Source organism: Mastacembelus armatus, chromosome 4 (assembly GCF_900324485.2).
Source record: "Mastacembelus armatus chromosome 4, fMasArm1.2, whole genome shotgun sequence".
NCBI classification, from domain to species: domain Eukaryota; kingdom Metazoa; phylum Chordata; class Actinopteri; order Synbranchiformes; family Mastacembelidae; genus Mastacembelus; species Mastacembelus armatus.
This window is the reverse complement of record NC_046636.1, coordinates 427,853-449,522: the sequence shown is the minus strand read 5'-3', so window position 1 is coordinate 449,522 and position 21,670 is coordinate 427,853. Positions and strand designations below refer to the sequence as shown.

The 21,670-nt window shown below is 43.7% G+C and overlaps 1 protein-coding gene and 1 gene segment (V, D, J or C); one reads left to right on the top strand and one right to left on the bottom strand.

Moving 5' to 3' along the window:
• Window positions 1-965: 965 nt before the first annotated feature.
• Window positions 966-13,731, bottom strand: LOC113139761 (uncharacterized). The gene is made up of 5 exons (XM_026323271.2): window positions 13,291-13,731; window positions 5,532-5,628; window positions 2,857-3,010; window positions 2,209-2,360; window positions 966-1,432 (listed from the first exon to the last, which is right to left on the bottom strand). Coding segments are annotated over exons 1-5 (732 nt in total). The 5' UTR covers window positions 13,618-13,731; the 3' UTR covers window positions 966-1,430.
• Window positions 13,732-19,428: 5,697 nt separating this feature from the next.
• On the top strand, window positions 19,429-21,388 carry LOC113139960 (T cell receptor alpha variable 27-like). The segment is given in 2 exon segments: window positions 19,429-19,546; window positions 20,468-21,388. Coding segments are annotated over 2 exon segments (390 nt in total).
• The last annotated feature ends 282 nt before the right edge of the window (window positions 21,389-21,670 follow it).

Sequence of the window (21,670 nt, the reverse complement as noted above, 5' to 3'; positions counted from 1 at the left end):
GGACGAGACACAACTGGACTCTGATTTTATAGGAATCCACCAATTTAGTCTGTGGCATATTTTAAAGTAACCGTGGTGCAGCATCAAGTACAGGCTTTGTGAAATGCAGTGACGCTGCCGTGTTAGAAACTTCTGGTTTATTAATGTCATGAAAACATGGAGCTCTGACCCCCCCCCACAGCAAAAAAATAAAATTTAAAAAGCTTCTTAAAGCTGAGTCGCTCCTCTGCTGCAGTGACACAAGCTTCCAGCTGTGAGTTTGTTAAACATCATAAAAAGCACAAAAGTAAAAACAGCAGAATAAATTTGTTGTCACACTGGGACCATGTTTACACCTGAAACCACATCTGCATCTGGATGTCTGAACCTTAGACCTGCCTGTGTGACAGAAGGTGCAACTTAAAGTTAAAATGGTGAGTGATTTCAGAAAACATCAGCAGGTCCAGATGTTGCTGCTGATACAGATGAAAACACTTTCTGATCCGTTTTTTGATCGATTTCTTTCTTATTGCCAACTTCCAAATTCTTTTCTTCTAAAACTACCGGTTTTCCTCAATAACCTTTTTTCTTTCTTATCCAGATTCAGATTTAACCTTCAGGTGTAAACAGCATGTCTGGATCTTTTGATCCCTGTGGATCATTTCCCAAATCCTCCATCTGTGTTTGGTTCTCGTTCCTGACACTCATCCATTACCTCTGACGGTCTTACAGAGAAAGAGTCCAGCACAGTTAAGACGAGCTGAGGTACAGCAGCATCTTACCAGCTTCAAATCCAGCTGTGAATGTGGTTTAAGCAGGTTTAGCTTAAAATCAAACTAAAAAATGTCTGCTCTGTTTCCACTGCAGCTTCTCTCTGCTCACAGCAGCATCTGGAGCTGGTTTTTGGAAACAGACGGGCCTCCCATTGTTGGTGAGGAAGAACCATGTGAGCCAGGTCAGCGGTGTGGCTCCCTGCTGGGTTTTAATAGTTTTTGGACAACAATGGAGGTCTACGGCTCAGACCCATAAGCTGAACCAGGTTCTGGATTCACACACATTCATTGGTGCTGTCAGTCTGAGGATGGGATCTGGACTCAGTGACACACACTAAATCACTGACTGGTCCTTTAACTGATGAATTAAGGGAAAGCTGTTTTTGTTTTACCCAAAGACTGATGCAGGATTTGGGGAACATTTATTTCTTAAAGCATAATGTGTAGAGACCTGGTCTCTGTAAAGCTCAGAGAAAACAGCGGTGAGGCAGCGGAGGCGGCTTCATGTCTCAGATGTTTGAGTTTAAGCAGTTTGTGTCCAATCATACGGCAGCGTCACACGTCAGCAGCTGTTTGTAGCGTAGACAGAAAGTTTGTACAGCAGTCATCAGGTCCGTCCAGGCTCCGCCGCCGTCCTGGACCACAGTGCTCGCCGTGGAATTGACCTCCACACCGACCTCCTGAAAACACACACACATCAGCCTGCGCTCACTGCTGCGTTTCCTGGTTTCATGACCCACAGCTTGAATTTGACCAGGAGAACAGCTCACGCCTCTCCTAGGACCGAATCCGATCACTGTTCTTATTCCGTCTGTCTGTGTGGAACGTGCTGTTTGCCAGGGATGGAAGTAAAAAATTACATTTATTCTCGTTACTGTAAAGAAGCAGATATTTTTGTGTGCTTGTACTTTTTGAGTAACTTTTACAGACTTTACGGTAACCTTTGCTTTAGTAAGTTTATTTTGAGGTATTTTACTTGATGAAATTACAGAACAGGAAAACTCGAAACAGATTCATTAAGCTGCTGGAATTCCCTGATTGGGTTTGAGTCTCGCTCCACATCAGCACTGGCTGAATAACTGATCAGTGGACGTGCTGTGTTTGTCACTGGTGACGTTCAGACGTGAGGTTATTCTGTGTTACTGCAGTGACCAGCTCCCTCCACCAGGTGGAGCTCCTCGTATTGCCCACCTGTTTTAATCTCCTGCATTTCATGCAGATCATTTTGTTCCTGAGCTAACACAAACATAAGCATGTTCTACCTTAGAAACCAGTTACAGGATAAGTACGGACATAAAAATGTCAAAAATATGCTGCAGGTTTCGTAGAGCCTTACTGACATGTCTGATGCTGCCTGGTTGAAATCCAGACAAGTCACTGTCATGAGAGTCCTGGTCTGAGACAGATGTGCTCTGATTAAACGGAGCGTGAGTGACGTGTGCGTGTTGGTACTCACAGGTCGTCAGATGCAGAGCGCTGCAGACGAGCAGCGTCAGCGCAGGAATACCAGCGAGGGGCGAGGCCGAGGATGGATGGGTGGAGCAGGAGGGGTCCTGCGGCTGCTGAGCCTCCTTCGGAGCTTCGACCGGCACAGTTTTACATTTCTGACTGTAAACAGATGTCACGTTAATTAATTATACGCACAAAGCCTCTGGCTGTAAGAGGATTTTTACTACTTGTATCCTTAGACTGACTGCTGCTTCTTCTCTGCCTGAACATCTGGCTGAAACACCAACCAACATGGAAACATGCTGCTGTTGTCACTGCTTGTTACTGAGTCCGCTCATACGGGTTTTGGTGGTTGAACCACAGTTTCTAAGCATCTGTATTTGTACTTTTATCTACAGGTTGAAGACAGAGGCTGTTTGGGCTTTATGCTGTTTTATGTTCTTCATAACAAGACACTGTGTACTCAAAGTGACGCTGTGACCTCAAGGTTGAAGCAGTATCTGTGAGATATGCTCCTCGACGATGTGCAGTAGCGTAACTGAATCCTCTACAATAAACTTTCACTCAGGAGGTTCTTTCAGTGATTAAACCAGAGGGTTTGTGTGATCAGACACACCCTGAATGAATGTGGTGTCAGCGTGCAGATGTTACTCACAGCTGTTTCTGCAGGTACTGCTGGTTGGACTCGCAGCCTCTCTTCTCAGCCTGAGCCGCCTGCATCGCACTCTGAGCAGCGTTCTCCCGACTGTTGCAGGACTCGGTCTTATGAAAGGCCTGGGTTATGTTCTGCTCCAGAGCCTCGATGTGGTCTGAAAACACACAGCACAGACAATCCTGAGGGTCCTGAACAACCTGCAGTCAGTCCTTGTCATATTCATCAGAGACTCATCAGGTCTTTAACCCTGTGGAGTCTTTCCTAGCATGGTCCTGATTGGACCTTTGGACTGAATGGATCTGATGTGGATTAGGGAGGAAGTGGAGCTTTGGGTAACGTTAGTGCTTTGGGTCACATTAGCAGGAACCAGAGCGTCTACTGGACTGACACATTTACTCCTTAGTCAGCTAACGCTAGATTTGGACTGGACACCAGGCAACCAGGCATCCGTAGTTCACGTTGTAGCTCCAGGAACCAGGACGGGATGGGAGGGGCAAAGAGCGGGGAGGAGGAGCTTATGGTTTGAGTTTGTCTGGGTCATTAGAGCCTCTGGAGCAGGTGTGTCAAACTTCAGTCCTCAAGGGCTTGAAGTGAAAGTGTTGAGTGAAATGCCTGACGTGCTACAACGCTGACCACAAGTTGTCCAAACATAGTAACTGTATCTAAAGAGGAGGTGGGGGGTGGTATCCCATCATGCCATGGGAACACTGAGATTGGAGCTGGCATTCTGAGAAGCTGTGGTGGTACCACACCCTGCACAGGGCGGAACGTGAACAGAGGAATGCAGTAAAATGGAGCAGAACGTGAACAGAGCCTGGTGCAGAGCTGCTGCTGCGTTAACTTATAAGGCAACGTTCAGTGTTATCTCAGAGCATGTTAGTTATGTCGGGAATGAGCTCATGTTTTCTCTGCTTCAGCTTCTTTATGTGCTGATTCTGGACTCTTCTGAACCAGGTCCTGACTCCCACAGCCTGGTTTTTACTGCAACAGGTGAACAAATGTGCACCGACTGCTAAAAGCTGCTGCTCTGTGCAGAACCCCAGAAACCTGATTTCACCATCTGCTACTCACTGATCGGCTCACTGATCCGCGTCTTATTCAGACTTTTAGATGAAACACTGGCACTTCCTCGTAGAACAGTTGGATTTGATGTGAAAGCAGGTGAAATAATGTCATGTAGAAATGACACAGGCCTCTGACTGGGTGTTTTCTGTGAGCTAAACTGCGGTGAAGTGCAGCCTGAGGTTTGTGTGAGCCGCTGCTCTTCATACAATCATATCTCCTTCCTACAGAAACACATGGCTTCCCTCCAGCCGTGCTCAGCAGGAAGTCACCTTCATTAACGTCTCACTCCACTTCCCATCAGGCCACTGTTTGTGCCACAGCTGCTCCTGAGCTCACTTATCAAAGGAAAAGACACTTTTCCATGACCACATGGGTCTGACTTCATTTGTCTGTGCTGACAGAACGTGGCTCCTCCTGATTCGTGTTTCATTTCTTTATTCGTTAGTGAATTTATTTGACTTGGTGTCTAAGATGTTCTCACTCCAGTCACGGACCAGGGCAGAGGATGTTGTGAAGATTAGCTGTGATTTTTCTGTACAGTTTGTCCCAACCAGGCAGCCGTAGTTTGCATGGCAGCTTCAACAAAGATGCTGTACAGCAAAGGTGCAGCGTTAGCAGCTGCACAAGGGTTTCTCTTCCTGTCTCCTGTGTGGGCACGGCGTGATCATTATGCTGCTAATAAACCGACCGGGTCCGACACAGGGGTTCCTAATAAACCGACCGGGTCCGACACAGGGGTTCCTAATAGAGTGACTGGGTCCGACACAGGGGCTCCTAATAGACCGACCGGGTCCGACACAGGGGTTCCTAATAGACCGACCGGGTCCGACACAGGGGTTCCTAATAGACCGACCGGGTCCGACACAGGGGCTCCTAATAGACCGACCGGGTCCGACACAGGGGCTCCTAATAGACCGACCGGGTCCGACACAGGGGCTCCTAATAGACCGACCGGGTCCGACACAGGGGTTCCTAATAGACCGACCGGGTCCGACACAGGGGCTCCTAATAGACCGACCGGGTCCGACACAGGGGCTCCTAATAGACCGACCGGGTCCGACACAGGGGTTCCTAATAGACTCACAGTGAGGTGTGACGTCTCTGAGCTGTTGTCGTTAACGTAGGGCTGTGATCCACTGTCAGTGCAGGGAAACCCACATACCAGAGTCCTGACGTGTCCTGCTGTTGGTGCCAACAACAGACCCGAGTGCAGTAAATGTACTTGTTTTCTATCCGTTTGCTTCTTTGTTCCTTCCTTTCCTTCTTTTATTTTGCCTTCCTTATGTTTCCCACCTTATTTCTCTTGATTTTGAAGCGATGCAGCTGATTACTTCGCCCTGAGCACATGTTCCTCCTGCTTCAGTTAAACCTCTGTTGATGTTTTTGGTTCCTTTTTTGTCCCAGCAGATAAATCGCTGTGGCCTGATTCATCTTTTCTAGTAACATGTTAACGTTTAACTCTTATATTTGATTAAAGACGCCTCTCCCTCTGTGTTTCTTTAAACTGACCAATCGTGTGTGTTTATTTACTCTGACTCACTGGTTGTCGTGGTAACGGGTGGAAAATGCAGCTAAGAATACTTTCATGGCACAGAAGCACATTTTCCTACCTTCCTGCAGGCGGAGCTGAGCCGTGAGGTTCGCCTCCGTCTGACGGAGCTGCTCGATGTCGTCCTGCAGGGCGCTGATGTTCATGGTCAGGGCGTCCTGCAGAATGAAACAAACGCACCCGAGAGAAAACACAGGTTAAAGGTCACATCTTACCTTACTCTTGGAGTAGTAGCTGCACACATTCATGACAGTTAAATAAAACACCAGAAAAATACTTTTCCCACAGAGACCTCGTCACTGTTCTGCTGTTTGTGCAGGATTTTAGCAGATCAGACACAGAAACTGCACTGAAGGTTTCAATCTTTACTGAGATCCTGGTTCTGGTCTCAGCTGTAACCCTTCCTCCTCCTATCAGACCAAACCAAATGGCAGCAAGTGGAGCAGCTGTCTTTGAAACAAACATCTGGACTGCTGTTAGTTTTCATCAGTGAAGAACTACCTTATGTACTTCTAATTCGAAGTACTTTATGTACCGCTGGGTAGCTGACGTTAACTACCTTATATACTTCTAATTCGAAGTACTTTATGTACCGCTGGGTAGCTGACGTTAACTACCTTATGTACTTCTAATTCGAAGTACTTTATGTACCGCTGGGTAGCTGACGTTAACTACCTTATATACTTCTAATTCGAAGTACTTTATGTACCGCTGGGTAGCTGACGTTAACTACCTTATGTACTTCTAATTCGAAGTACTTTATGTACCGCTGGGTAGCTGACGTTAACTACCTTATGTACTTCTAATTCGAAGTACTTTATGTACCGCTGGGTAGCTGACGTTAACTACCTTATGTACTTCTAATTCGAAGTACTTTATGTACCGCTGGGTAGCTGACGTTAACTACCTTATGTACTTCTAATTCGAAGTACTTTATGTACCGCTGGGTAGCTGACGTTAACTACCTTATATACTTCTAATTCGAAGTACTTTATGTACCGCTGGGTAGCTGACGTTAACTACCTTATGTACTTCTAATTCGAAGTACTTTATGTACTGCTGGGTAGCTGACGTTAACTACCTTATGTACTTCTAATTCGAAGTACTTTATGTACCGCTGGGTAGCTGACGTTAACTACCTTATGTACTTCTAATTCGAAGTACTTTATGTACCGCTGGGTAGCTGACGTTAACTACCTTATGTACTTCTAATTCGAAGTACTTTATGTACCGCTGGGTAGCTGACGTTAACTACCTTATGTACTTCTAATTCGAAGTACCTTATGTACCGCTGGGTAGCTGACGTTAACTACCTTATATACTTCTAATTTGAAGTACTTTATATACTGCTGGGTAGCTGACGTTAACTACCTTATATACTTCTAATTTGAAGTACTTTATATACTGCTGGGTAGCTGACGTTAACTACCTTACGTACTTCTAAATCGAAGTACCTTATGTACCGCTGGGTAGCTGATGTCATTATATTTTGTTGGATTCCTCTGACTCAGTTCTCAGATGAACGTGGTGCAGTGACGGATCCTGAGCTGCGTCTGCTCTGAGATGATTGAAAACAGGAGTCCACAGCGACGGCGGCTTTTAGAAACATTCCTTTCATCGAACGCAGCGGGTAAACTTAGACCTGCAGTCCAAATAATACTCTTTACCCTGAGAGCTTTTAACACCACAACACACTCCTCAAGGACAAAGACAAAAACTGAAACATGACTCTTCTGAAATAACCCTACAACATTCTCAAGGACACCTGGAATATCCTGAAGAAACCCTAAAACAAATCCTGCTGCAGCGTCCTGGAACAAATTCCAGGACCTATATAACTATGAGGAATCATTTTATCCTCCACCAGGACCTTTGTAAAAACTTCCAGGACTCTAGGAATTTTTTGAGGACCCCTTCAGGACCATTAAAACCTGTCAAAGAGCCTTGAAACTCCCCCAAGGAACTCAGAAACCTATATCCTTCTAAAGGAAACCTGGAGCCACCTCAGTGACCACCAGCACCTGATCCAAGCCTGTTGAAATGTCCTCAAGGACCCTGGAACATGAATGTCCATCAGGGAATCCTAAAAGGTGCCGAAATGCCTCCTGTTGTCTAAAAGCCAACTGGAACATCTGGACGTTAAACCCCTGGGGAAACGTTGCAGCCCACTACAACTGTACTGAGAACCACTAAAACTTCCCCAAAGACACCTGGAACCTCTGATCCACCTGAACCCTGCTCAAGGATCTCAGTATCCTCAAGGACAGTGAGCTGAGCAGGTCAGCGTGTTTCCAGACATGAATGTGTGATGTTTTGGTCCTTGCTCCTGTTTTATATCCAGAAAATGTTTTTACACTTTGACTCATAAGGTGACATGAGGAACAAATTCCGGGTGAAGCACTTTCATCTGATGTCAGTGAATCATGATGAGCCACATGTAAATGAAAGGGTTCTGGCTCATTTTTCTGTACTTTGGTTTTCTGTGAAATCGTGCAAGATTTTCTCAGCACAGGAAGTGATGCACAGGAAATAGCAGTAGACCCATTTCTGAATAACCTCATTAAGAAACTGACTTTTGGTGGTTTGCACTTGTTACACAACACCTGAAATCCTCACACTGATATTACTGATTGATGACTGATCAACAAATAGACAAAAGTGCAGGTGCAGCTCGACACAATCAGCAGCTGAGCTGAGCAGATTCTCAGACTGTGCTGGAAAAACAGAGGTGCTGGAAGGGCCCTGTGAACCACAAAACACAAAGTCCATCAGCTCCAGCTGATCCAGACTCTGCAGCTGATGATATGAAACCCTCAACCAGAACTAAACCCACTCCCTGAAAATACCACACTTGCCTGCAAATATCACACACGGGTCATACGTTTCACAGCTGAGAGCAGCCTCAAACTGAAATGTCACCAGCGCTAACAGCACAGAGATGGAGGTAAACTGTCCAGTCAGCATGAAGACCAAGGTTTGCGTTTTGACATCAGGTGAAATAAAGACAGTGAAATAACATAGAAAAGGAGACCAGAACCGCAGCTGCAGTGCAGTTGCAGCCAGTGATGACTTGCTTTGTGCCTGAAATGCAACAGAGGAAACAAAAGAGCAGCAGAGAAACTGATCGATGGCTCAGTCACAGACATGAAAACAGCAGCATAACAAGGTACAAAACTCCCCTGCTCTCACTTGAAAGCTTTTATTTTGTAGGAGTGCTGCAGCTGATGTGTGTAGCTGAGCATGAAGGGGTTACATGATTTTCCACAGGAAGCTGTTGGAGGCAAAAAAAAGTTTCTGCAAAACATCCTGTGCTGATGTGAATGAACAAAACAGACAGACACCGTTTGCAGACGTTCCCTCAGAAACTTGCTGATTCTGTCTCTGCCGGGACCTGATCTGATCACAGGGGCCGCCACAGTCTTTACACTTCACCAGCTGAGATATGGAAAGTAACTCAGCACATTCATTCATTTACTTCAGTTCTGAGCTACTACTACTAGTACTTTACCTGAGTAAAGAGGTGCTACTTCAGTACATGTCAGAGACAAGTGTTGTACCTTTTACTGTACTACCTTTTACTGTACTACAGCAAAGACACGCCTTTCCCTCAGCCTGATCACATCTTCACTTTCATTTCCCAGCAAACATGAACTGACTAAACTGAAATTAGAAGTATATAAGGTAGTTAACATCAGCTACCCAGCGGTATATAAAGTACTTCAAATTAGAAGTATATAAGGTAGTTAACGTCAGCTACCCAGCAGTATATAAAGTACTTCAAATTAGAAGTATATAAGGTAGTTAACGTCAGCTACCCAGCGGTATATAAAGTACTTCAAATTAGAAGTATATAAGGTAGTTAACGTCAGCTACCCAGCAGTATATAAAGTACTTCAAATTAGAAGTATATAAGGTAGTTAACGTCAGCTACCCAGCGGTATATAAAGTACTTCAAATTAGAAGTATATAAGGTAGTTAACGTCAGCTACCCAGCAGTATATAAAGTACTTCAAATTAGAAGTATATAAGGTAGTTAACGTCAGCTACCCAGCGGTACATAAAGTACTTCAAATTAGAAGTATATAAGGTAGTTAACATCAGCTACCCAGCAGTATATAAAGTACTTCAAATTAGAAGTATATAAGGTAGTTAACATCAGCTACCCAGCAGTATATAAAGTACTTCAAATTAGAAGTATATAAGGTAGTTAACGTCAGCTACCCAGCAGTATATAAAGTACTTCAAATTAGAAGTATATAAGGTAGTTAACGTCAGCTACCCAGCGGTACATAAAGTACTTCAAATTAGAAGTATATAAGGTAGTTAACATCAGCTACCCAGCAGTATATAAAGTACTTCAAATTAGAAGTATATAAGGTAGTTAACGTCAGCTACCCAGCAGTATATAAAGTACTTCAAATTAGAAGTATATAAGGTAGTTAACGTCAGCTACCCAGCGGTATATAAAGTACTTCAAATTAGAAGTATATAAGGTAGTTAACGTCAGCTACCCAGCGGTATATAAAGTACTTCAAATTAGAAGTATATAAGGTAGTTAACGTCAGCTACCCAGCGGTACATAAAGTACTTCAAATTAGAAGTATATAAGGTAGTTAACATCAGCTACCCAGCAGTATATAAAGTACTTCAAATTAGAAGTATATAAGGTAGTTAACATCAGCTACCCAGCAGTATATAAAGTACTTCAAATTAGAAGTATATAAGGTAGTTAACGTCAGCTACCCAGCGGTATATAAAGTACTTCAAATTAGAAGTATATAAGGTAGTTAACGTCAGCTACCCAGCGGTACATAAAGTACTTCAAATTAGAAGTATATAAGGTAGTTAACATCAGCTACCCAGCAGTATATAAAGTACTTCAAATTAGAAGTATATAAGGTAGTTAACGTCAGCTACCCAGCGGTACATAAAGTACTTCAAATTAGAAGTATATAAGGTAGTTAACGTCAGCTACCCAGCGGTACATAAAGTACTTCAAATTAGAAGTATATAAGGTAGTTAACATCAGCTACCCAGCGGTATATAAAGTACTTCAAATTAGAAGTATATAAGGTAGTTAACGTCAGCTACCCAGCGGTATATAAAGTACTTCAAATTAGAAGTATATAAGGTAGTTAACGTCAGCTACCCAGCGGTATATAAAGTACTTCAAATTAGAAGTATATAAGGTAGTAAACGTCAGCTACCCAGCGGTATATAAAGTACTTCAAATTAGAAGTATATAAGGTAGTTAACGTCAGCTACCCAGCGGTACATAAAGTACTTCAAATTAGAAGTATATAAGGTAGTAAACGTCAGCTACCCAGCGGTATATAAAGTACTTCAAATTAGAAGTATATAAGGTAGTAAACGTCAACTACCCAGCGGTATATAAAGTACTTCAAATTAGAAGTATATAAGGTAGTTAACATCAGCTACCCAGCGGTATATAAAGTACTTCAAATTAGAAGTATATAAGGTAGTAAACGTCAGCTACCCAGCGGTACATAAAGTACTTCAAATTAGAAGTATATAAGGTAGTAAACGTCAGCTACCCAGCGGTACATAAAGTACTTCAAATTAGAAGTATATAAGGTAGTAAACGTCAGCTACCCAGCGGTACATAAAGTACTTCAAATTAGAAGTATATAAGGTAGTAAACGTCAGCTACCCAGCGGTATATAAAGTACTTCAAATTAGAAGTATATAAGGTAGTTAACATCAGCTACCCAGCAGTATATAAAGTACTTCAAATTAGAAGTATATAAGGTAGTTAACGTCAGCTACCCAGCAGTATATAAAGTACTTCAAATTAGAAGTATATAAGGTAGTTAACGTCAGCTACCCAGCGGTATATAAAGTACTTCAAATTAGAAGTATATAAGGTAGTTAACGTCAGCTCCAACATTAAAGTGATCAACACAATAATCATCAATATTTAGAATCCAATAATATCAGATCCATTCATGTGAAATGGGCCATTCTGTACAATGAGTACTTTTACTTTGGATACTTCAAGTACATGTGGATGATGGTACTTTTGGACTTTTACTGCAGTAACATTTGAACACTGATACTTTTGGACATTTATTTGGATTTTTGTGTTGGGGTCTGGTTTGTGGTTTTCCCCTTCCATCCCTAGTCAGACTGCAGGGTTTGCTATGAATTGTGGGTATCGTAGTCCAGGTCAACAAACACAACAAAGTTTCTCCTAATATAAGCAGCCTTCAGGCTTATCCACAGTATCTGCAGAGAAATCAGCGGCAGGGCCGTCACAGGATGAGCAGAGTCAGGAGGGGAGAAGTCAGAAGGAGGAAAGAATGAGGAAGGAGCAGGGAGGGAGGAGCGGAGCAGAGGTGAAGGAGGAGGGAGAAGGCAAACACTCACTTTTTCCAACCAGCAACTCTGAGAACACAAAGCTGGAAATGTTGGAAGCAACTAACTGCTGCATGTCTCTCCCCAGTTTAAACAGGGCCTGCTGGGAGGGAAAACCTTTCAAGCCCTTCACACAGGACGCCAAAGAAGAAACCTCCCAAAATGGAAACACTCAAGGAGGGTGGGGGGGCGGTCCTGCTGGTCCCATCTGCCTCATTTTCACACACAAACAGCTGCAGATATGAAGAAAGGCTCAGCTCATAAACAGTTTGTTCTGCAGGCGTCCGGGCCAGAAACGTGATGAAGACCGACTGAGCGCTCTTCGTCAGGAGGACACATGGGAGCTGTTGGTGCTGCGGTGAGGAGGGTGGGGCTGCTTCGCTTCTGGCAGATTCACTGGAAAAACTGCCTGTTTCAGTACCAGCTCCTCTTTCTCCTGATGCCGTTTACCCCAAACTGTTCTTTCATTCTCTGTCACAACAGCAACTCAGCCCCTCAGACCTGTCACCTTCTGACCCTGTGTCGGACCCAGTGGGTTTATTAGGAACCCCTGTGTCGGACTGATCAGTCTAATCCAACAGTCCTGTGGTGAACCCTCCTCCATGAAGGTGCCAATGTTCAGTTGGTGTTTACCAGCTGTTCATTCACCTGGTCGACCAGTTTGGAAGCTGCTGTTTTCGTCCCCCTAACGTGTTTCCATTATTTTGTCCACCCCATCAGCTAAATAACAGAACAGTCAGTTCAACTAAACCTTAAGTTACATTTTCCCTCAGCTCAGCTTCATTTATCCTGCCGGTTTCTGACACCTGTATGTGCATCCGAGCATGCACTGGGGGACAGGTGGGGCTCACCTGGACAGAAACAACAGGGCTGGAAAGAACTGAGCACGACTGTAATGTCCAGGTTTCTTAAAAACTCAGCTTCTAAAGTGAAGTGAAGTAAAGTGACGTAAATTAGAAGTAAAGTGAAGTAAATTAGAAGTAAAGTGAAGTAAATTAGAAGTAAAGTGAAGTAAAGTGAAGTAAATTAGAAGTAAAGTGAAGTAAATTAGAAGTAAAGTGAAGTAAAGTGAAGTAAATTAGAAGTAAAGTGAAGTAAATTAGAAGTAAAGTGAAGTAAATTAGAAGTAAAGTGAAGTAAAGTGAAGTAAATTAGAAGTAAAGTGAAGTAAATTAGAAGTAAAGTGAAGTAAAGTGAAGTAAATTAGAAGTAAAGTGAAGTAAATTAGAAGTAAAAGTGAAGTAAAGTGAAGTAAATTAGAAGTAAAGTGAAGTAAAGTGAAGTAAATTAGAAGTAAAGTGAAGTAAATTAGAAGTAAAGTGAAGTAAAGTGAAGTAAATTAGAAGTAAAGTGAAACAGTTTCCTCCTGACGCTGATTTCCCTGAACAGAACCGAACTGTCCCTGAGTTTCATTAAGTTTATTTTTCAAAAAATGAGTCACTCACGTTTTCCTGCCGGCATCCGTTCAGCGAGGCGTTGGTGGCGTTCAGGCGGTCCTGCAGCAGCAGGATCTGCATTTTCTGACGGTCCTGCTCCTGCCTCGCATCCAGCACCTTCTCTTCCAGCGCCACCTTGTTCTTGCTCCACACCACCTTTGCTCCCTCCATCTTCTCGGTCACGTCCTGCAGCTCTGCACGGCACTGGGCCGAGCTCTTCAGGTCCGGGGACGTGGCCCAAACCACGATGACGATGAGGGAGATGATGGACCAGAGCGCCAGCAGCGCGATCGCTATGTTCTTGGCCGTCTGAGAGGACCTGGACGGGGCTGCCATGGCGGGACACCTGAGGAGGAGGATGGAGATGAAGAGCGGCTGCTCGGGGACTCTGTCAGGTTGGAGTGATCCGGACGGAGCGGGGCAGGAACACAGGGAGGGGCTCCCTCACAGGGTGACATGAGGACGACCACACCTCCCGCCTCACCCACAGGGCCACCCCCAGACCTCAGCCCTCCCCCCGCCCCCCCCCACACACACAGCTGACATGGAAAGTTTGTGAGGTCTGTGGGGGGGACACCGGGGCCTCACAGACACGACCCGGAACGAAAATATGTTGAGCAGAGTCTGAAACTGAGAAACAGAAAAATAAAAAGCCTGCCTTCATTCCTGCTCAGCTGCACCTCACTGTTTCCTGGCCTGCAGCCAGATGTTGGCGCACGTCTCACACAGGCCCCGCCCCCTGCTCCGCCCAGCCCGTCGTTCTGAGCTGTGATTGGCTGAGAATGGCTCCTAGGATCAACCTAACTACAACATCACTAAACATCTGTGAGTCCTGCCAGCAGCCGCAGCCCAGTCCAGGTCCAGGCCCCTGAATCATCCAGGGAATCCCGGCGCCCACCACACCCCGTCAGGGTGGAGCTTCACGGTGGAGCAAGAAGCTCAGGCTGTTCCCACAATGCAGTGCACATCTGCTTCTTGTTGCCCCCCCCTTGGGTTCATACTCTGTGTTGTGTGTTGTGTTGTGTTGTGTGTTGTGTTATGTGTTGTGTCATGTGTGTTGTGTTGTGTCATGTCATGTCATGTGTGTTGTGTTATGTGTTGTGTTGTCATGTGTGTTGTGTTATGTGTTGTGTTGTGTCATGTCATGTCACGTGTGTCATGTCATGTTGTGTTGTGTCATGTTGTGTTGTTGTGTCATGTCATGTGTGTCATGTTGTGTTGTTGTGTCATGTCATGTTGTTGTGTTGTGTCATGTCATGTTGTGTTGTTGTGTCATGTCATGTTGTGTTGTTGTGTCATGTCATGTGTGTTGTGTTGTGTCATGTCATGTGTGTTGTTGTGTCATCTCATGTTGTGTTGTTGTGTCATGTCGTGTGTGTTGTGTCATGTCATGTTGTGTTGTTGTGTCATGTCATGTTGTGTTGTTGTGTCATGTCATGTGTGTTGTTGTGTCATGTCATGTTGTGTTGTTGTGTCATGTCATGTTGTGTTGTTGTGTCATGTCATGTGTGTTGTGTTGTGTCATGTCATGTTGTGTTGTTGTGTCATGTCATGTGTGTTGTGTTGTGTCATGTCATGTTGTGTTGTTGTGTCATGTCATGTTGTGTTGTTGTGTCATGTCATGTGTGTTGTGTTGTGTCATGTCATGTTGTGTTGTTGTGTCATGTCATGTGTGTTGTGTTGTTGTGTCATGTCATGTGTGTTGTGTTGTTGTGTCATGTCATGTTGTGTTGTTGTGTCATGTCATGTGTGTTGTGTTGTGTCATGTCATGTTGTGTTGTTGTGTCATGTCATGTTGTGTTGTTGTGTCATGTCATGTGTGTTGTTGTGTCATGTCATGTTGTGTTGTTGTGTCATGTCATGTTGTGTTGTTGTGTCATGTCATGTGTGTTGTCTTGTTGTGTCATGTCATGTTGTGTTGTTGTGTCATGTCATGTTGTTGTGTTGTGTTGTGTCATGTCATGTTGTGTTGTTGTCATGTCATGTTGTGTTGTTGTGTTGTGTCATGTCATGTTGTTGTGTTGTGTTGTGTCATGTCATGTTGTTGTGTTGTGTTGTGTCATGTCATGTTATGTTGTTGTCATGTCATGTTGTGTTGTTGTGTCATGTCATGTTGTGTTGTTGTGTCATGTCATGTGTGTTGTGTTGTGTCATGTCATGTTGTTGTGTTGTGTTGTGTCATGCCATGTTGTGTTGTGTCATGTCATGTTGTGTTGTTGTGTCATGTCATGTGTGTTGTGTTGTGTTGTGTCATGTCATGTGTGTTGTGTTGTGTTGTGTCATGTCATGTGTGTTGTGTTGTGTCATGTCATGTTGTGTTGTGTCATGTCATGTTGTTGTGTTGTGTCATGTCATGTGTGTTGTGTTGTGTTGTGTCATGTCATGTTGTGTTGTGTTGTGTCATGTCATGTTGTGTTGTGTCATGTCATGTGTGTTGTGTTGTGTTGTGTCATGTCATGTTGTGTTGTGTCATGTCATGTTGTGTTGTTGTGTCATGTCATGTGTGTTGTGTTGTGTTGTGTCATGTCATGTGTGTTGTGTTGTGTTGTGTCATGTCATGTGTGTTGTGTTGTGTCATGTCATGTTGTGTTGTGTCATGTCATGTTGTTGTGTTGTGTCATGTCATGTGTGTTGTGTTGTGTTGTGTCATGTCATGTTGTGTCATGTCATGTCATGTGTGTTGTGTCATGTCATGTTGTGTTGTTGTGTCGTGTGTTGTGTCGTGTTGTGTCATGTCATGTTGTGTCATGTCATGTTGTGTCATGTCATGTTGTGTCATGTCATGTTGTGTCATGTCATGTCATGTGTGTTGTGTCATGTCATGTTGTGTTGTTGTGTCATGTCATGTGTGTTGTGTTGTGTTGTGTCATGTCATGTGTGTTGTGTTGTGTTGTGTCATGTCATGTGTGTTGTGTTGTGTCATGTCATGTTGTGTTGTGTCATGTCATGTTGTTGTGTTGTGTCATGTCATGTGTGTTGTGTTGTGTTGTGTCATGTCATGTTGTGTCATGTCATGTCATGTGTGTTGTGTCATGTCATGTTGTGTTGTTGTGTCGTGTGTTGTGTCGTGTTGTGTCATGTCATGTTGTGTCATGTCATGTTGTGTCATGTCATGTTGTGTCATGTCATGTCATGTGTGTTGTGTCATGTCATGTTGTGTTGTTGTGTCATGTGTGTTGTGTTGTGTTGTGTCATGTCATGTCATGTGTGTTGTTGTGTCATGTGTGTTGTGTTGTGTTGTGTCATGTCATGTCATGTGTGTTGTTGTGTCATGTGTGTTGTGTTGTGTTGTGTCATGTCATGTCATGTGTGTTGTTGTGTCATGTGTGTGTGTTGTGTTGTGTCATGTCATGTCATGTTGTGTTGTGTCATGTCATGTTGTGTTGTTGTGTCATGTCATGTTGTGTTGTTGTGTCATGTCATGTGTGTTGTGTTGTGTCATGTCATGTTGTTGTGTTGTGTTGTGTCATGCCATGTTGTGTTGTTGTCATGTCATGTTGTGTTGTTGTGTCATGTCATGTTGTGTTGTTGTGTCATGTCATGTGTGTTGTGTTGTGTTGTGTCATGTCATGTGTGTTGTGTTGTGTCATGTCATGTTGTGTTGTGTCATGTCATGTTGTTGTGTTGTGTCATGTCATGTGTGTTGTGTTGTGTTGTGTCATGTCATGTTGTGTCATGTCATGTCATGTGTGTTGTGTCATGTCATGTTGTGTTGTTGTGTCATGTGTGTTGTGTTGTGTTGTGTCATGTCATGTTGTGTCATGTCATGTCATGTGTGTTGTGTCATGTCATGTTGTGTTGTTGTGTCATGTGTGTTGTGTTGTGTTGTGTCATGTCATGTGTGTTGTGTTGTGTCATGTCATGTTGTGTTGTGTCATGTCATGTTGTTGTGTTGTGTCATGTCATGTGTGTTGTGTTGTGTTGTGTCATGTCATGTTGTGTTGTGTTGTGTCATGTCATGTTGTGTTGTGTCATGTCATGTTGTTGTGTTGTGTCATGTCATGTGTGTTGTGTTGTGTTGTGTCATGCCATGTTGTGTTGTGTCATGTCATGTTGTGTTGTTGTGTCATGTCATGTGTGTTGTGTTGTGTTGTGTCATGTCATGTGTGTTGTGTTGTGTTGTGTCATGTCATGTGTGTTGTGTTGTGTCATGTCATGTTGTGTTGTGTCATGTCATGTTGTTGTGTTGTGTCATGTCATGTGTGTTGTGTTGTGTTGTGTCATGTCATGTTGTGTCATGTCATGTCATGTGTGTTGTGTCATGTCATGTTGTGTTGTGTGTCGTGTGTTGTGTCGTGTTGTGTCATGTCATGTTGTGTCATGTCATGTTGTGTCATGTCATGTTGTGTCATGTCATGTCATGTGTGTTGTGTCATGTCATGTTGTGTTGTTGTGTCATGTCATGTGTGTTGTGTTGTGTTGTGTCATGTCATGTGTGTTGTGTTGTGTTGTGTCATGTCATGTGTGTTGTGTTGTGTCATGTCATGTTGTGTTGTGTCATGTCATGTTGTTGTGTTGTGTCATGTCATGTGTGTTGTGTTGTGTTGTGTCATGTCATGTTGTGTCATGTCATGTCATGTGTGTTGTGTCATGTCATGTTGTGTTGTTGTGTCGTGTGTTGTGTCGTGTTGTGTCATGTCATGTTGTGTCATGTCATGTTGTGTCATGTCATGTTGTGTCATGTCATGTCATGTGTGTTGTGTCATGTCATGTTGTGTTGTTGTGTCATGTCATGTGTGTTGTGTTGTGTTGTGTCATGTCATGTGTGTTGTGTTGTGTTGTGTCATGTCATGTGTGTTGTGTTGTGTCATGTCATGTTGTGTTGTGTCATGTCATGTTGTTGTGTTGTGTCATGTCATGTGTGTTGTGTTGTGTTGTGTCATGTCATGTTGTGTCATGTCATGTCATGTGTGTTGTGTCATGTCATGTTGTGTTGTTGTGTCGTGTGTTGTGTCGTGTTGTGTCATGTCATGTTGTGTCATGTCATGTTGTGTCATGTCATGTTGTGTCATGTCATGTCATGTGTGTTGTGTCATGTCATGTTGTGTTGTTGTGTCATGTGTGTTGTGTTGTGTCATGTCATGTCATGTGTGTTGTTGTGTCATGTGTGTTGTGTTGTGTTGTGTCATGTCATGTCATGTGTGTTGTTGTGTCATGTGTGTTGTGTTGTGTTGTGTCATGTCATGTCATGTGTGTTGTTGTGTCATGTGTGTTGTGTTGTGTTGTGTCATGTCATGTCATGTTGTGTTGTGTCATGTCATGTTGTGTTGTTGTGTCATGTCATGTTGTGTTGTTGTGTCATGTCATGTGTGTTGTGTTGTGTCATGTCATGTTGTTGTGTTGTGTTGTGTCATGCCATGTTGTGTTGTTGTCATGTCATGTTGTGTTGTTGTGTCATGTCATGTTGTGTTGTTGTGTCATGTCATGTGTGTTGTGTTGTGTTGTGTCATGTCATGTGTGTTGTGTTGTGTTGTGTCATGTCATGTGTGTTGTGTTGTGTCATGTCATGTCATGTTGTGTTGTGTCATGTCATGTTGTTGTGTTGTGTCATGTCATGTGTGTTGTGTTGTGTTGTGTCATGTCATGTTGTGTCATGTCATGTCATGTGTGTTGTGTCATGTCATGTTGTGTTGTTGTGTCATGTGTGTTGTGTTGTGTTGTGTCATGTCATGTTGTGTCATGTCATGTTGTGTCATGTCATGTCATGTGTGTTGTGTCATGTCATGTTGTGTTGTTGTGTCATGTGTGTTGTGTTGTGTTGTGTCATGTCATGTGTGTTGTGTTGTGTCATGTCATGTTGTGTTGTGTCATGTCATGTTGTTGTGTTGTGTCATGTCATGTGTGTTGTGTTGTGTTGTGTCATGTCATGTTGTGTCATGTCATGTCATGTGTGTTGTGTCATGTCATGTTGTGTTGTTGTGTCATGTGTGTTGTGTTGTGTTGTGTCATGTCATGTCATGTGTGTTGTTGTGTTGTCCTCTCAGTCCAAACCTAACAGCTGATTTGCTTCTTGCTCAAACACACAGACTGGAACATTTATTGGTTTCAGGCTGTGGCCTGTGCAGTGACTGCAGCGCCCCCAGCAGGAGGAACTGAGTACAGGACGTAAATGTAAATGTGCTCACACCGTGTGTGTGTGTGTGTGTGTGTGTGTGTGTGTGTTGGCGGTTTGAATGAAACGCTTGGCTGGTCTCTGAGCAGCAGCAGATCCTGCGTCAGTTGATGATGGACGCTGTGCTGGTCTGCCTGGTCCTCGCCTCGTTCCGTGAGTCTGTCTTTCATTCTAAAGGTCTCGGTGCTCAGGTGCAGACGAGGCTTTAATGTCGACACCGATGAGCCGATTGTCTTTTCACACCAGACTGAGGGATTTTATGCTGAAAATCTCTTCAGATTAAAGCTTCCTGTCGGAAGGATGTTGTTTTTGCACTGAAAAATATAATGTACTGAGGATTAACCTTAAAATCAGTCAGATATTCTGAAGATGAATATTGTGTTATAGGGAAACTTTCTCTTCCATATTCAGGAAGTTTGTACATTAAATGATTTATGTTCTTCTTCAATGCACCTGCTGAGTTTTGTCTATAAATGTAAGAAACTAGTCCCAGTTTCCCAAAGCGACAACAGTCAGCTCATCAGTGTATTTAATGTTATTAACCTGCTGATTGATCTATCATCTATAAAACCAAGGTCACACTTTTAAATGTCTTGACCAACAGTCCACAAACCGTATCAGACCACATATTTCATACCAGATATTTTTACTGTGACAGAAACACAGGAAATCTTCTAATTTGAGAGGCTGAGACCTGCTGTAGTTATTGATAAGCTATTAATACATTTCAGTTTGATGTCTGATAAACGGTTTCTGACTCTGTTTCTGTCCATCAGAACAGTTGAATAATCTGCCTCTCTACTTAATGTGAGGGAAGAACGATGATTGAACAATTAGATTTCTTTATTTCTTGATGCTGCGTGATGGAAGTTTGTTACTTTTCATAACCTGAGGCAGAAAATTCATCAGGAAACTGTGAAACTCGTCCTTGGGACAAAAGTTCTGAGCGGTTTTTACGAACGCCTTTCACTGGTTTCATCATGTACTTTGGTTTTTGGGAATTAGTGCTTTGAGCTTGACGGACTGTGTGTGCCCTCCATCAGTTAATGTACTTTTAACTCTGTCCTTGTTCAGGTTCGTTGGGGGGGCTTCATGCCGCCGCCCTGCCGGCCTCCACGGTCCAGGTCCAAGTGGGGCAGAACGCCACCCTGCATTGCCCCCTGCTGGCCCAGTCCTCCGGTCCTGCCCTGAACGCCTCCTCCACCCTCAGCTGGTACAGGAAGTCAGCGGGGCGTGGGCCTGAGCTGCTTGTCTCCATCAGGTCTGCAGGCTCCTTCTCTCTCAGCTACGGGTCCACAGCCGGTCCAGGTAAAGTCTCGGCTAAACCTGACGGCTCTCTGCTGCTGCACAGGGCCGAGCGGGGCGACTCGGCCGTTTATTTCTGCGGGATCAGTCAGGGCGACCAGCAGAAGGAGAAATGAAGTGAACTCAGCAGCGGCTCATCTGTTGGGATCTGAGCTGGACTTCATTACGAGGTCCTAGCGGTCAGGGGGCCCGGGGCCTGAGCCTCTATAGGAAGCAAAATTATTTCATAGACACAAGGAAACACAAAACAAGCATCAAGTCTTGAGCATTAAAAAGCCACAAAATTACTTCAAAGGCAAAAAAGGACCAAAGAAGAAAAATTCTGAGAAATGAGCAGAAGCAGACATGAGATTTCTTCAAAGATGAGAAAATGACCATAAAAAGGGCCAAAACCAGCACAGAGCCATGGACCATGACTATTGAAAGGTTAACTGTGTCAGTAACTGTGATGTAACCCTAACCCTAACCCTAACTGTGATGTCAGTAACTGTGTTTTGGACACAGATGAAGTCGAGTCCATGCAAAGACTCTGCTGTTTATTTTATGTAACTTTCATTATTGGCATTTTTAAGAATTGATCTTTATTTCTTTTTGACCTTTTGCTGATTTGTCTGTAACGTGGTGTGAACTCCTCCGTGTGCTTCTTGAATTCTACATTAGGATTAATAAAGTATCTTCTCTGAGACAACACAGGCTGTTTGTCAGTGACGTTCTGTCTGTAGCTCATGTTTGAGGACGTTAGGAGACAGATGCAGTCATGATGAAAGAAACCACTGAAAACTACTGGCTGCTGGACTCAAGACACCAGGATTTAGATGGACCCACAGATTCTACAGCAGATTTTCTTCCAGACAAGTTACAGCTGTAAACCTCAAACTGCTCAGGTGTGTGCAGGTGTCTTTACACTATAACTACAGTTCTGACGTCTGTGACAAACCAAACTGCAGAATAATCGGCTGTAAATTCAGCCTG

Coding starts and splice junctions, on each gene's coding strand:
- LOC113139761 (XM_026323271.2), bottom strand. CDS start 13,617: ATGGCAGCCCCGTCCAGGTCCTCTCAGACGGCCAAGAACATAGCGATC. Junction 3,011..5,531: donor TCAGCTCCGCCTGCAGGAAG/GTAGGAAAATGT, acceptor GTGTGTTTTCAG/ACCACATCGAGGCTCTGGAG. Junction 2,361..2,856: donor CAGTACCTGCAGAAACAGCT/GTGAGTAACATC, acceptor ATCTGTTTACAG/TCAGAAATGTAAAACTGTGC.